A 16,622-nucleotide genomic window follows, 5' to 3' on the forward strand; every position below is an offset into this window, starting at 1 on the left:
CAGGAGCAAGCTGTTTATCCTCCTAGCTTCCTCCCTGCTCAGAGTGAGGAAGGCAGGGTAAGGACTGGAGAAGTGTTATCAAAGGCAGCTCAGCCAGTCGTGTGGCCAGGTACCAAGGATAATGGGCCAGGGAGAGAAAGGCAGCTTTGATGCACTAGAAAAGTTCCTCTGAGCCACAGGGATCCTGAAAGAGTACAGCTTGCACACTTGTTTTCAAGGATCTGTATAACGCATAGTTCAACCCCTGATGAGAAAATTCACATGATTTAGCAAGTTTGCTTAAGGTTCTAGTAAGAAAGCAGGAGGTAGACCACAGGTAGTCTTTATTGCAAGTTCCTAGGTAAGCCTTCTCTCTTTCCCTACCATTCTGCCTTCTGGGCAAAACCAATGTTTTCCTCCATTTGAACATCATCACCTCATTAGAGTGTTAACAGCAAGGGAAATTTATCAGTCATGGGAGGCAAAATTAATGACACCAGGACAACATAGTTACCCTAAGGCTTACAAATCAAGGTGACATTTCCTGTTGGGGAGTGATGCCTTTCATTTATGAGGGTGTTTTTCTATGGGATTTCCATGGAGTGCATCACCCTGATTCCCTAAGTATAATCATGCCAAGTAAACAGAGAATTCCTTCTTCCTTAGAAGTATTCACCACAATCCAATGTACCACAGAAATTATTATGCTTATGTCACTTTTATTATTCATTGATGACAATTCTACCTACTAAACAAACAAACGAAAAACCCTCCAAATGCCAAAATAACCCACAAGGGCAGAGATCTCAGGAACCTCTGCAATAAAGTAATTGTATGGTACTTTGCACTGATGCAATTTGCTGGAAAAATCAAATAAAGACAAAATTATTGTTCTGCTTATCCACCTAAAACCAACATCCTCTGAAAGTTCATCTGTCATATATAATAACTTAGCTTGCTGAGAATGCCATGTCTCCTGGTGGGAATGTGGCAACACTTTTGGGTGCTTATTGTTGCATCTGAGACTGAGAATATCTGAGATATTCTGTGATATCTATATACATTTATGATCAACAGAATAAGAGCCACGAAGGCACTTACAGAGCCAGAGCAAGGCCTGCAGAGATGTTTAGGTGTCTAAATCTTTTTCAGGATTCTCATTCCCACTGATATCACTGAGCCCAAATACTACTGGGTATCTGAGGAATATATATCAGCAACACCACTTACGGCAATGGTATTTCCAGGCTGGAGGAGACACAATGTGACCTACTCAAAGCAGGTGAGGGACAGAGGCAACGCTGAACGGAATCAGCAGGAAAGCATTACAGATAGAAGAAAGTACAATTTTTCCCTAGTTCCAGCTGTCTGTTTCCAGAAGTGCACGTGCAGGCACACACACAAATATAAATAAACAAAATGGCATCAAGAGAACTCTTCTCTTACATCAAGATTTAAGCTGCTTCCCTTCACTTGGTTAACTTGAGAAAACATCCAAGCAAAAATATGGCCTTATGACATGACCTGGATATAAAAAGGGCATGTGACATTCCAAAATTGAAAGCTCTTCTTCAGCAAAATACCACTGAGGCCTCACAAGACAAATACTCCAGTGATTGTCAGTTCCAGGTGATTACAGAATGAGTCACAGAAAGAAAATGTCTGTGGAGTGAGTACAGCTAAAGCCATCTATATATATACATTGACATAGTCTGAGGTCAAACAGTGAGTAATCAATTTCTGAAGTGGTATGTGAGTTTTCGGCTGTGGGACTATTGCTGAATGTAATGGGAGTCATGCCAATAAAATCCTATCAACGTTTCATGGAAGGAGAATCCCTGCTAAGATGCGCTTTTTTGTGCCTTAAAGCGCTTGTGAAAATTGTTGGATTGGCATGCTTCACATTCAGTCAATGCCTTTGTCCACAGACCCAGCTCTGGAAGAGGAAGGTAAGTCTCACACTACAAAAGCTCTTCAGTTCTGCATTTGGCATTACAGGATAGTCCATACGACGTGTTCATTCTCCCCTGCCTCTTTCTGCTGAGGCTGATAACAGAAACATATATTACTGTCAGCTCTGGGGTGCAGTGGGATATTTCCACATAGGTTATCTAATAGACACTGCACAAGAACAATTTTCAGGCACTATTTTATTTCACTCCACAAACCAGGAGCTCAGAAATGAAAAGCCCTTTACACAGTTGACATGCTCCTGATTTACCCAGCTAACCTGAGCCAGTCTACAAAGAATATATAGCCATAGCAGTCACAACAGATTGTATAAATGCACTGGAGCTGGCTTTCACATAGGTAGTTGAGGGCTGCTACCAATGTAGTCGTGGCAGGCTGGAACTCACTGGAGGCCATTAACCTCAGGCATTATAGCTTGTGCTGAGCTCTGTATCATCTTGGTGTGGCACAGAGCACCTCTGAGCAAATTACTTGAAAGCTAACTCAGATATTTCCACACAAGCCTCAGTCATCCTTGTGACTGAGTGCAGCCAGTCCCAGAGCTAAAGTCTTCCATGTGTAAATGAGTCTGTGGAAATAAATCCAAAAAACAGTGAATCAGAAATCTTACATGTAGAAACTTTCTATTGGAAATAGAAGCCTATAGTGCAAAGTTACTTAGTACCTATGTCAACTTTGAAAATATTCAAACAGATGTTTTAATTCTTCATATGTCCATCAAACTATTTTTTTTTCTCTCTGCTCTCTACTCTTCTTCCAAATATTTCCATTTCAAGTCATGACAAGCACCTCACTGCAAGTCATCTCTTTCTGAAATCTTCCGTCCTCCAATGCAATAGAGCAATGGGTAGTATTTGGGGAAATTGAATTGTTTGCTTTTCTTATGATGTGCAAAGATCCAGGAACCTCCTTCTTCTTATCACAAAACAGTGCTCACTGAAGTGAGCAAATGGAAAGGCAGAGGCTCTCAGCCTCACCGGGAGCAGGTAGCAGAGATGTTCCTCGCACCAGATTCTGAGAAACTGCTCGGTTGCTTTGCATTAATGAAGACAGAGCTTTTTGCTGCTGATCGGTGTGTGAACTGCATAATGTGTGAAGAGGCCTGGGACGCTCCTGAATGTGGTTAAATAAAAGATGGTATTACATCCCTAGTCATGAAATCTGCACTCCAGCATAGGGTCAGTCAAACTCCTCCTGGGTAATCTTATTTTTAATAATGTTTTATGAAGTCAGTGTAGCCAACTCATCTAAGAGACTGCATGGAACCACAAGATAAAAAATGTTCACTGAGAAGAGAAGGCAGGAGGGAAGATCTACTTAATGAAAAGAAAATGTATTAATAACAATATTGAAATGTTGTCAGCCAGTCTAGGCTTCTATTTTCAGGCAGAATGAACTGCTTCATTCTGCTCGTCATACTCACCTCAAAACATTTATAAAAAAAAAAAAAGGTACTTTGTGCCTTTCTCTCTAAATATTTCTTACTTTGTTCCTTCTCTGTGATTCTGATCTTGTGCTGCAGAAATTAATGGAAGCTCAGTTATAAGAGTCAATAGGTACAGTCTCAAATACAGGGCTTGGTCAATACCTCTCTCTGTGGCCACAGAGAGGTCTCAGAATCGATTTTAACTCCTTCTTTTGTTCCTCTGAGCTCGGACATTCACTTTATTTCACAATTCTGCCAGCTTTTCCTTTAATGTCTCCATGATATTCTTTTCTTTGCTGTCAGAAGGCATATGCAGGACTTGAAGAAAAAGAACAGTTTGGGTGACTAACGTTACTGAACAGACATTGATTTATGGCTGTTGGGGAATTATACACCAAATGATACATAGGACACAGATAAACAATGGGATTTAGATAAACGGGATGGCTCAGGCATAGGGACAAATGACAACAGAAATGGTTAGGAGCTGGTATAGATGACAATCTGCAACTGGTCAGAGACACGAAGACATATATACTCACCACATCTAGCACTAATAAAATAAAATTTTCCTTCTATGCTGAAACCTTTCAGCTATTGGGAACTTCCCACTTTTTAGCACCTTATAGTTCAACTCATTTCCATACAATCTGCACAGAATACTGCTTTGAAATTGATTCCTCCCTCCTGGCTCTCAGCTTCAATGTTCCCATCAGCTGATTTGTTGCATGTTTAGCTCAGTCTCCTATCCTCTCCCCTTCACATATCCCCTCTCCCTTTGGTAACCTCCTATGTGATCTCTCACATCCTGAATACCGAAAAAGATTTGTCTTTTAACTCCAAGACATCCTTAAGGCACTTCTTGGGTGTCTTTCACCAACAATTTTTTCAGTCATCAGTTCTTCCTATGTATAAAATGGCTGGAAGAATGGGAGAGGGAATGAGAATTCTTCACTAGCCTAGAAAATAAGCATCTTATAAACCAACTGGCTTACTTTTTTGTTGATACCAAACCACCCGTTGTAAGGGTGGCTGTAAGCTCGTTGATGCAGGATGCTCACTGCATTGCTGAGAGGAACGTCACAAGGCTTTCACATAGGCTCAGAGCTCTGCTGACATAAAATGTGTTGAAGGCTCAGGGCATATTGTCTTTTTCTGGTTTCTACCACCAACAGTCATGCTGAGTAGGAGTCTTCTACAACGTCATCCAAATGAGACTATATCCACACAGAGGAGCTTATTGCCCTGAATTCAATTTGTCCCTAATTGTTTATAACTTTGACAAGACAAAGTTTTTATTTTATTAAAAAAAAATAGTCAAAACCTGGTTTTAACAGATTGTGTGTGCTTTACTCCACACAAGACACACCTTAGAAGTGTGACAAAACCAAAATTCTCAGGGGTATGTCGCCAAAGAGCTGCAAAATTATCCTCAGGAGTATGGAGCCAATGAACTGCAAAATTCTCCCAGATCCTTATTTTTAGGATGGCTTCTATAACCAGACAGACCAAAAGCTTTTAACACCTCAGACTGCTCCATCTGATGGGATATCACTGTCTGGAAAGGAATATTGCTGCAGTCTGAAACCCTTATGTGGAGTGGCCACATCTGCATTTTAGTTTGGCATGGGGGAGAGTATGTGCATGTGTTTATGCATAGGCAATAGGCTACTTTCACATCTGGTAAAACAGAAGTTTTTACATATGCTTCTGTTTCGGCCCCATGCATGTAATCTGCATGCATCTCTTCAACAACTGCTTTAAATTGCAGTGTGAGAGTTTATAGCAGCATTCTGGCCAAAGTGTTATTGTTATTTTATTTATTATTTAGGACTAACTCTTTATTAGACATAGTAAACAGCACAAGAAGAAAGAGCAATCCTGATAAGACAGTTTTATAGCCTAAGATGAAGACATAAAGACAGCACACATTGGGAATGTAGTCATTAGAGGCAGCCTAACATAATGAGTATCGATCTGGTAAATTTTAATCCTAGGTTTTCCGTGACTAACTATGCTGGTTTAAGGAAAGCATTTAGCCTCTTCTCATCTATATTTCCCCAAGTACAAAAGCAAGGGAGATAACACATAGACATGTTCCTAGGATGGAGGAAGAATGAGTTTGTTCACGCTGTGTGTATCAATTGAATATCATTTACTATTCTTTGAAGAAACGTTCCCACAATTCAGCAATTCGCAGAGGTGCCCAGTTGTTTCCATGCACTCCTGGGCTTTGGAGACATAGAAACACACAGGTAGGGGTTATTAACTTTCGGAGGAGTGAATCATACCACTACTGTGCTTCCCTGGACAGCCCACTGTTTGCTATAGCCAAAAAATTCTCAGCCCCGTGACAGGTAGAAGCAGTTGCAGTGTCTGACGCTTTAGTGCGCAACACCCAGGCCCTTGTGGAGGAACCCTACGGGCCTCATAGAGTCCATGGGCAGAGCACAGTGCTTCAGCACAGTGGGGCACCATTTGCAGACAGCAAGTAATTCATGGTAGGCTCTCTGGGGGCCCTCCTGAGACCCTGCTCCTCAGCAAGGTTGAGGTACCTCGCTCAGGATCTGCAGCTCAGAGCATTTTCCACCAAGTAAACACATACAACCTTCCTTTGGAAAAGCATTCAAGAATTTCAGTCTTTCCTTCTAAAACATAGCCAGCTGTGTGGCCCATAACAAAATGTTGAGAGATTTCATGCAGAAAGAGTCCTTTCTAGGATCTCATGCAGAAAGAGTCCTTTCTAGGATCTTCTTCACCTGCCTCAGATTGAAGGGATGCAAATTTGCACCTCCTAGGCTACAAGGCTGTGGGTTTCTTGGGAACTGGGATGGTAAATCTCTCACTGTCTCCTATTCAGAGGGGATGGGATTCATCCTGAAGTGCAGCTATGGTCACTTTTAAAAATATTTAATAGTTGTGGATAGACTAATGAACCCAGCAAGTTGTGCAGCAAAGCACTTAGGATACAACATTTGGAAAAAGAGACAGAAAGTGCACTCATGCACATTTGTGTCTTAGTGGTTGGGGCAATTATTAGGAAGAGTGAGAGAAGTGTTGGTTCCAAATCCCTGTCCTTACAACTTTTTCTCTAACAGTTACATCAGTTTTTTTGAATTCTTTGCTGCAAAATGGGCCACTCAATCATTGCTAGTCCTTTGGATCAGATACTGAACCCTTTAAGCTGAGGGGAAACTGGACCAAAAATCTATATGCTGTAGAGGAAGTCAGGCCACCCATAGACACTGCTTTATGTTTGTGGTTTCTTTTATTTTTTAAGTGATCACAGATCCATCCACCCTGAGCGGAATCCCTTTCCTGTGGAATATAAGGCAGGCTCTGAGATACCTGGTCTCTACAGGGAGACGGAGGTGGAGCAGTGCCTCATCAGAGAGCCTGGATTTGGCTGAGGAGTAAGGTGGGTGCTAAGCGAGGCAGGCTGGGGCAGTTCTGGGCACACTCAGGAGCAGAACTGAGAGAATCCGAGGAGCTTTAAAATAAAACAGTAGTGCGCTGCCAGCTTTACACAGCAGGTGGATGAGGGATTTCCAGGCAGTTTTGTTTGTTTGTTTGTGGACTTGTATTCCACCTGAGTCCTGTTTTAAAAGCTTCCTTCTTTTACTGGCTCATGAAGCCTTTATGCTTCCATTCTTCCTAGCTGCTGACACATAGCTGAGGCATAAGGAGTAATCAATGTGTCTTCATGCCCTTGCAATACGTGAGGACTGCTGGTAGGTGGCACAGTTCAGATAAGCCACTAGGCTGCTCTAATTTATCCCTTACAAGTAACTGAAAGCTTGGTGAAAGGCATTTCTCTCTCATGAACTGCACTGCCCACATCTTGCATGCTTTCCAGAATCACAGCCTTTATATTTCTGTAAATTTAGAATTTTAGCCATGGACTTGGCGTCTATGACATTGGCATGCCACTATTTATATCAAACATTGTGTAACCTTCATCTTAGAGCTGTTTCAGACTCCATACCACCCCGTCTACATAATTTTGTGGGCTCTTCTCTGCAGACTCTTAAAATCACTCATTTCTGTGAAAGATTGTGAAATGCATATGTGGAAGCTGAACCATCAAACATACATTTTCTGATGACTTAATCAGAGATTTATATTCATATTTCCAGAGGGGGAAAAAAAGATAATGAGTCTGTCTAATAAAACTGCACATTTCTGCTTTATGTATACATGTTCCTAGTTACTATATCACTGCATGTAACAGATTTGCAGTTTATAAATGTGTATACTTACAGTAAATTAAGTGCACATGGTTTTGTATATTCTATATATAAATTGCATGTTTTCTAAGACAGACAAAAAACAAGACACTTAATGAGTGACCCTAAGGCATTGGCTTCAACTGTATAGAAAATTTAAATCTAAACATGACACTGGATATAATGAAAACAATACAACGAAATTAGAACACAATCAGAACAATAGTGTCTCCTGCTTTGATATCGAAGATCTTTGGATTTGCTTTGACATTTGTTTTTCATAAATTCCATTGGCAGTTTATGCAGTAGCAGACCAATATTCCATGACAACAGCCAAATCCATTGATATCTCTTAATTATATCACTGGTTCTGAATAAAGGCAACACACCAACATGGTACGGATCACTGTGGCTAACCTCTTAAATATGAAAGACGACCAGGGACAGATCCTCAGCTTGGTTGCCATGTGACACTGGTTGGCTTGTGCATGTTCACAGCGTTTTTGACTTGCTTTGGAGGGAGCTGGCTGCAGAAAGCTCAGAAAGAGATCCAGGGAATGAGCAAGCAGCTAAACAGTGTAGATAATGGCGGGGGGGGGGGTGCTGCTTGAGCTTGCTGTCTGGCCCCATTTGTCTGGAAGCCTAGACACAACCCAACTGGCCATGCAACTCCCCCAGCCTACTCATGTTCTGGGAAAGAACCTGAAATTAAATAAAAATGGGCAGAAGGACAAGTTCCATAGCCCTGTTTACCAGCAAATTTGAAAGAAACACTATTAAAAGGATCCTTGCGTAATTGCGGTAAAAAGTTTTCTTTCATGAAAACATGCATACCTAGGGCAGGGGCTGAACATCATTCCCTTACCTACATTTTTGCAGTTGAAGAAAAATGAAACAAAAGCAAACAAACCTGGTATCCTGTGGGTGAGGAACCTCGTGCAGCATCTAACTCTGCAGTGAAATGTGTGTACACAGCTTCATCTGAAAGCAGCATGAAGTTGTAGATGTGTTTCAAGGCAGAAAATAAACCAGAAGTATACCTCTCCAATAATGGATGCTTGCACATCTCAAGCAAACTATGTTTAGGGAGTACAATGGCCTGGCCACATCCAAAAACTGGCCACATAGCATCCCTCCTCCTAGAATGAACCTTCAGCCCATGCCCTACAACAGGTACGCACTGATAGCGTGCGCTTCCTTTCTACACGCTGTCGTGCCTGAATGGGATTTGAGTCTCCATCAGCCATGGCCCTTTGAGGCTCAAACTGTGTGGAAAATAGCCCAGTACAGGATACTCACTGCATCTGACTTCATGGCCAGTAGCTGTTAGCAACTGAAGTCTGGCTTTGGGAAGGTTATCAACCACTGGAGAACAAATCACTGCAGCCCCACAGCCTATTTTAGGTATGCTTTTCAACTTTTTGTATGTATTTACAGGTTGGTTTTCCACCAGGTATGTATTGCTAAGTGTCATGTCTAGATTAAGGTCGACTTCTGCAGACAGTGCCTCTTAGCACGTACATAGAAGCTGCTTTTATTTATTAAGCCTGATGCCAGTAATTTCACCCTTGAATGTCATTCAGTGGTTTCCATTCATGCTTTTTTAAGCATTTCATTACTGGTCAATTCAGGGGCCAAATAAGTAAGCAATGGGCCTGAACATATGGGAAAAACTGACCCTTGCTGCCAAGGAGTTAAAGTATTAAAGTGCATAAGCCATTTCCTGTAACAGTTGTCAAGCTAATTTTCAGTAAATTACTTAGTCCATGTGTTTATTATTCAGATATAAACCCACTGACTCGGCATGAAAATGACATTACACCACTGTAATCACAGACTAATCTTTTACAACTACAGTCACTACACCCCCAAACTGCATCTCTCTAACAAGACTTCTCTGAGTTCAGAAACAGCAGCTTTTGAGCAAGTTAATTGACACTGCATTGCACCATCCAGTGATGAAGGTAACATTAATGGGCCCTGGTCCTGCACGCTTCCATGTAACTCCATAAAAATCAGAATATTCTTTAGCAAATAATGACTTAATGGGAAAGGATGCACTTAAAACATAAAATGAAATTCAATACAAAAGAAAATCATTATAATCTTCACTGTAAACATTTTCCATACCAAAAGATAACGCACTTCTGGAGCTTTTGGTGACAAACTCCCTTCTCTCCACGCAGTGCATGACAGCCAGTCTACTACTTAAAGTATTTGACATAAAGGACATAATAGTGCCTATAGGTAAACAGTTTTCTCTATCTGATCATTACTAGCTTATGTTTAGATTTTAAGTGAGTTTAGAAGATGAAGGTGTTAAACAGTGGAAATAATTTAGTAACCTCTGAAGGTCAACACCTGCTAGGGAATTTTAAATTCAAGCTGACTTCCATCAGCCCCACATCTGATGATGTGATTAAGTTGAAGACTGATCCCTTGTATCAGGGCACACAGTGGTCTTGAGGGAGCCTGAGCTGAATATACACAAATCTAAGACACCACTTCACCGTCCCTGGTTTCTACCAGCGAGAAAGCACATTCTTGGCTGGTTTTATAACACAGGTGCCCTACGCTGCTATTTCTGGTTTTGTTGAGGAAAGCAAAGTGAGCAGTGGAAACAGTACAAAACATCACTCTGATTTGTTGGTGGTGGGTTTTACCATTAAAAAATTTAAAATTAATATTAATCAGGTAAAAAGTACATCATGCAGGTTTCACTTTATTTTACAGAAACCATGCTCAACTGATGTTATAATTGAAGAAAAAACAGCAAGTCAACTCATAGGACCACGAGCGTATGTTTGCTGTCAACAGATAGACTCTCAGGGACTTCAGTTAGTGTTAGATTGCAGTCTTCATATTTACATTTAAAAGTATTCCCCTCTGTGTCCTTACACAAATTATTAGCCTATTCAAATTCAATAAAAGATGTGTAAGATGAAAAGCTATGCATTAAGTATCTGACAGACAGTGATTAAAGAAAGGCAATTTTGAGAGCTGTCACTCTGGCACTTCTCTCTGGCTGTTCATCAGGGGGACAGTCCCTCTCAGTGCCTGGTCATTGTGTATCCAATCACACGGTGTGTCAAGAAGAACCAGAAATCTGCTCCTCTGCTTTCAAATGATTGTATAAGACAGAAAGATAAAAAAAAAAAAAAGAAAGGATCTTTCAGTATACAGTGCTGCCATTAAAAAAAAAAAACAAACCCCAAACCCTGTTGTTGATGTCTATAACATTTATATATTCACCTGTTGCTCTCCCACTATCTTCCTGAATTTTCTAATTCACGAGAGCAAGTTAGACAAAAGCAGTAACTAATGATGAAATGCTTTATCTGGATAAAACACCTTGTTCCAGTAACTAGCATTTTCCTCTTTAGAATGTGCAGCCTCTATTCCACAAATTAATCAAATAGCTGCTGTTTTCCAGTAATTCACACTAGTCATAAAAGTGTATTTAATTATTGTATAATCAGTGGTATAAGATAAATGGGTTCTACTGAGTTGCCTTTCCATGAAATCAGACTTTTCTGACACTTTAAAATGCCCGTGGTGGACTAGGAGAAAGCTATGTAACTGGTCTAAAGCAGAAAAAGCTAGACAAATGCATGAGTAGTGGCACAGCTGTCTTGGTCCACAATGTCTTTGTGAAACACAGGAAACAAATACTAATGCCGGACTACATGCAAAGCCAAATAGCAGATCCCTAGTTTAAACTACTGTTCCTGCAGACCTCTTTTATGCTTAAAAGTTCTTGCCTTAAAATACAAAAAGTGTGATAAATTAGGTAACCATTCAACATTTCATACATCCATTCATTTATATGATTTAGAATATCAGTATTGTACAAAATATCCCCATATCCCCCAAAAGATCTCAAACAGATTAATGAATGTTAGAAACAGAAACAATTTGTATTATGGTCACAATAAAGATTCAGTACAAAAAATATCTTTATAATACTTAACTCCATGCAATATAATTTTTTTTTCCCCTTTGCAGCTGTTCTTATTTTTTAAAAGGAAAAAATATGCAATCTAGAACAATACATATTTTCAATTTTTTAAAAAAATTACCAAGACCTGGGCAACTAGAACATGGGTGTGCATCATATTGACTAATAAAAATGGTTATCAGCTGACAAGGTTTTGACTGGTCATGTGAAGTTCAAAACTGCATGACTTAACTCTCTAGTTCTGAACTCTGAGATATGAAATACCCTTCAGAGGAACATAGCAAGGAACAAGGAAACCTTTCAGACCCCTCACCAGAAGACTGAGCGCTCCAGGAGAGCTGAGAGATGGGAAGTTAACAAAAAAATGCTGAAGATCTGTTTATCAGTTCGAACTGCTGCAAAGTACCACCCTGATCCGGAAAGTGACTTAATAAAAAAATCAAAAATAAGAAATGGCAGATTCTTTGCCATTAAGGGCTCATAGGTGTCATCAGGCAGCAGATTCACTTTGGGAACACAAACCAACCATGGGACTTGGAGGGGAGCAGTGTCTGTCGAACATTTCTGCATTCACCATACGACGTTGTGCACACCATACCTGCTCCACCAGCTTGAACATCAGGGGAGCAAAGCTGTGAATCTGTCTCCTCCTGTGTTTTTCATGAAATGTTTTTAGACATGTACTGGGGAGCAATAAAGAGCTGTCTTTAAGTTGTCCTATGTAGAGGGACTGCTACTATTCCTGGTTTTATCTGAGCTACAAGAGATGAAGCAGAAGTCGTCTTTTAGTGTCCCTCCCGTACGAAGGGCAGGAATAAGTTCTTAATGATTGCTACCTTGCTCAATTCAGGCAATTTCTGCCTTTATTTGCATTCTCTAAAACTTCACCGATACTCATGCAAATGCACAAAATGAATGTGAGAGCCTAATGCAGTATTACTTACTACCAGCTAATGTGGACTCCAGTTCAGGAACTCAGTAAGCACTCTGAAAACTATTCTGAAATTAAAACTTAAGACTTCCCTGACTAGAGTTTTTTTAACTTGTCAGCTTTTAAATCTTTGGATCTGAAAGCCGTACTAGATTCCTCCTCACTCAGGCATAGGAAGCAGTCAAAAAAGGCACTTTATTCCAAATTTGTAATTTTCATATGTGGTACAGAGTGAAGAAACTGATCTTTGTTCTAAATTTAAACACTTTTCTCATTGATGTGTGAGCTGCTTCTTTCCTAACAGTTCATTCACTGGCTAAGAAGTGATTGTTTTTTCCAGTTGTTATCAACTTCCACAGCACTGCTAACAAGGCTTAATAGAGGAAAACATGCATTTTGGTGACCAAAGACAAAAGATATGACTGCAAATGTACATTGGTATCAGATGTTTTGTGGAAGGAAGCATTTTATCAGTTTTCAAAGTAAAACCACATTCTGAGCCTTAAATTGGCATAGAAAAGCCAGTTTTGGTGGAATTATAGGACTCTCCAGAAATGCTAAATATTTGCAATGCAAACTCCTCTCCCAACTCCTTTCATTCAAAGCCACATGACATTCTGTGCTCACTGCCATAGGAATTTACAGGACTACAGCACAGAAAACTTCCTGTGAATAGTAATGGTTGCAAAAGTCCTCCAGTCCACAGCCTTCTTTGTGCTGGAATGGTGGTGGTGACTCTCCACAACTCAGTCGAAATTTTGGAAGAAAAGGGAGGAGTCATGGAAGTGACAGAGTATGGCTTTTATATTTTGTAGGGATCCTGAGAAATTGGTTCTTATCATTCAGTCAGCCTTCATAGGATAAAATCTGCTGTGTGTATACCTTGAGTCCTATCTCTCTACTTTGAGGAAGAAGGTTTTACTTACTTCAAATTGAACAAAAGCATAGACCTTGTCTTCAGACACTGCTATAAAGAAGACAACAGCTCAACATGGAAGTGTTAAAGATATTGTCTTCATGGCTTAAAAATTTCAGGAACAAGTCATCTCAATTTCTTTTAGTGTGGAACCTGGAATCCTGTTTACTACATGGAATTAGTAAGGTCTTCAGAAGCAACCTCTGACAACTAAACGTTATTGTCACATGAAAAGGGTTTTCAGGCTCTGAACCCTTATTACCTACACTGCTCTCCTAGTCCTCTCTATGGACCAACTGATCTCCATGACACTGTCACACCGGAAAACTGAAGTTATTGAAAACAGAGTCAGAACCCAGAGCTAAAACCCTCAAACCTATAATTTGTCCCAAACATAACCAATTAATTAATCAGAAGTCTTAAAAAAACTTACCTTTAAAATTTGGTCTGATTCTAGCATCATAGCCCGATGTCCTTCCCATCAATTTGTCCAAAAAATCTGAAGGAGATAGGGTCTGTGAGGGGGATTTTCCAGATCTTGAATCATGTTCTTTACAGAAAGTCGCCCTAAATAAATTATTAGCCACCATTAGCTAATATTTAGCTTGTGCTGTATTCAAGTCATGGAGAAATTATAGCACCAAATAAAATTGTCTCAATTCAGTGAATGTAGCAATTAATATTATTGTAGAAACATACAGTCTATTTTTCACCTGAAAACTTTATTCTAGAAATAAAAATGAGTTTCAGGTAGTATGCATGGACACAATTTGCTATTCAGAAAAAAACTTCAGCTTTAAAAAGAATTTTATTACAGCTTTAAGACTTCAGAAGATTCAGTTGACTCTTCATCTTAACGTGTAGAACAATCTTACAGGGACTTTGATATTCTATTTCATGTCATTGCTTTAATTATGTGTATGCTGTTAAAACTGTATGTTAACACCGGTTTAAGGTGGTCTTAAACAGACAAGAGCTGGCAACACTCACCAAGCAACACTGAAAAATAATTGGTTTTGTTAATGTTGGGAAGGGTATAGATGCAAAAAAATGTTTTTTACAGATGCTACTCAACAAAGATTTAAATCATGCTAGTGAATGTCGGGATTCTTCCCCAACATGGCGAAAAGGGTTCCAGAGTCAGTCACATCTGATCTTAGTGTTTTTTTACCAATGGACATAGAATAAAATTTATCAGTATTATCACCAGCTGGTATTTATATGCAAGCTCTCGGGACACATGTCTGTTTTCAGGGTTTCAGAGCAAACTTCTGGTACCATATCATATGCATGTGAAACACTCTGTACATAGCACATTACATATATTGCAAGCACATTAAATATTGCAGAGAAAGAGAATTTAGGAGTTCCCCATGGTTGTTCCCTAGGGAAAAAGAAACTAGAATGAAATGGTAATATTTGGTGTGTAGAGACACAGATTTCATCATAAAGCATTATCTTGATTCTTAAATAACCAATTTCATTCTATCTGTGTTTCAACATAATCTTTGAGCCAAATTAAAAGTAATTCTATGGCTGTATCTTCTTAACCACTCTCTGTTTAAATATTTGCCCAAAGGGAACTTTAGGAGTGCTTCGTGGGGGTTTTTTGTGCATCTATATGCACGTATAAACGAATTAGAGATTACATGTGAGCATCTGAAATGAGAAGCAAATATCAAATCCTTTATCCCTTTACAAAAGCACCAGAACTGTTAAAAGGGAAGGTGATAGTAAATTCTCATGGTGTGATTCCCCACATTTTTTCAGGTTCCATTTACAGAGGGTGGTTTCTCTTTTTGCTTTTGTCAATGACATGGTACCATTACAAAATATCTTTAATTTTTAATACATAGTAGATGATTTTCCCCACTTAAACACTAAAAACATTCAGTTAAGACAATAAAAACTGGAAAATTGATCCAGTGTGCTTATTTGGGATGTTTCTGTACAAATTAGTTCTGTTTTAATTCAGAGCCCACTAGTTACAAGTTGCGCTGTGATCCCAGACTCACAAATAGATACACTATTTCACTCTGTCACTGTCTATGTACCTCATTACTTATATAAAAACACTTTATATGTGTACCTGTAGATGCACAGCAGTGTACTGTATAATAACGAATCTCAGCTAAAATGGTGTTTTGGTTAATAAGACTGACCTGTTTGCTTTGTACTGTAAAAAGTCAATAGCTGAAGCAAAAGCTCATGAAACATTAAAAAAAAAAATTAGAAACAACAATCATATGTACTGGTACTTTAAGTGAGCACAATACTGCTCTGATCCAGGGTTTTCCCAAAATCAGAGGACCGGTTCTCTAATTGCAAATAACTACATCCCTGACAAAACTGGTTCAATCGTTTCCAAAGCTTGAAGAGGAGGGAACCAAAGCAACTTCCTAAACAACCTCCGGTGGGCGCAGAGAATTTACATTTTGGAAGAAAAACTGAAGAAAATGGTTTTAGCTATATTGCTAGTCAGTGAAAAAACATGTCTTTGAATCAGAGAAATGGAAAACAGATCACCCAAACTTGAGATTATGATTTTTTGTGTTTGTTACCAAGCAACGAGTCTCGGAGCGTAAAAGGGATAGCCTATATAGAATGAACATGAAATACTCTCAAATATAGCAAACAAACTAGGTTAAGGTGACATAGTATCTTTATAGTTATGGTTTCCACAACCTTTTGACAAAAATCACCGCATAGAGTCGTATCACCTACCTGAAGTGGTTTGTCTCTAAGAAAAATGCAAACAAGGTTGTCAAAATTTTCACTAGCTGCCGGTTCATTCCTCCTGCTTTCTGTGATGAATTGGAAAATATCCCAGAAACGGTTCCAGAGAGACGCAGGGAAAAAAGTAAGCTGGTGCTGCCTAGATCCCCAAATTCAGCAATAATTTAATTTTCTTGACAATCGGGAAGAGAAGGTCTGGATCTCTACAAACTGGGGGTAAAAAAGAAGTGCCAGTCCTTGGAATCATGGTCAGGTCAAGCCTAGGCTCATCTCCAGCGGCCAGCACAAAAGAGACAAAGCATCAGACCTGGGTGTACCCCACCTTGCTTTTGGTGATGGGGGGGGGGGGGGGGGGAGAAAAAGAAAAGAAAAAGAAAGGGAAAAAAGGAAAGGAAGAGGAAACCCAACTACCCGAGGAGCATCACGCAAAAGGGGGTAGCGCTGAGAGCAGTTCTGTTGCCGCTTGTGTTTTATTCCCC

General features: G+C 39.7%; 1 protein-coding gene across 2 annotated transcripts in view; it reads right to left on the bottom strand.

Moving 5' to 3' along the window:
- Positions 1-16,199, bottom strand: part of GLRA2 (glycine receptor alpha 2) — a 132,562-nt gene extending 116,363 nt beyond the window's left edge. For both annotated transcript variants that reach the window (XM_075727970.1, XM_075727971.1), the window contains exons 1-2: positions 16,132-16,199; positions 13,841-13,974 (exon numbers count right to left, since the gene is read on the bottom strand). In XM_075727970.1, the coding sequence (XP_075584085.1) occupies positions 13,841-13,974; positions 16,132-16,199 (202 nt within the window). The remainder of the gene's footprint in view (positions 1-13,840; positions 13,975-16,131) is intronic.
- Between the last annotated feature and the right edge of the window lie 423 nt (positions 16,200-16,622).

This window comes from Pelecanus crispus, chromosome 1, assembly GCF_030463565.1.
Source record: "Pelecanus crispus isolate bPelCri1 chromosome 1, bPelCri1.pri, whole genome shotgun sequence".
NCBI classification, from domain to species: domain Eukaryota; kingdom Metazoa; phylum Chordata; class Aves; order Pelecaniformes; family Pelecanidae; genus Pelecanus; species Pelecanus crispus.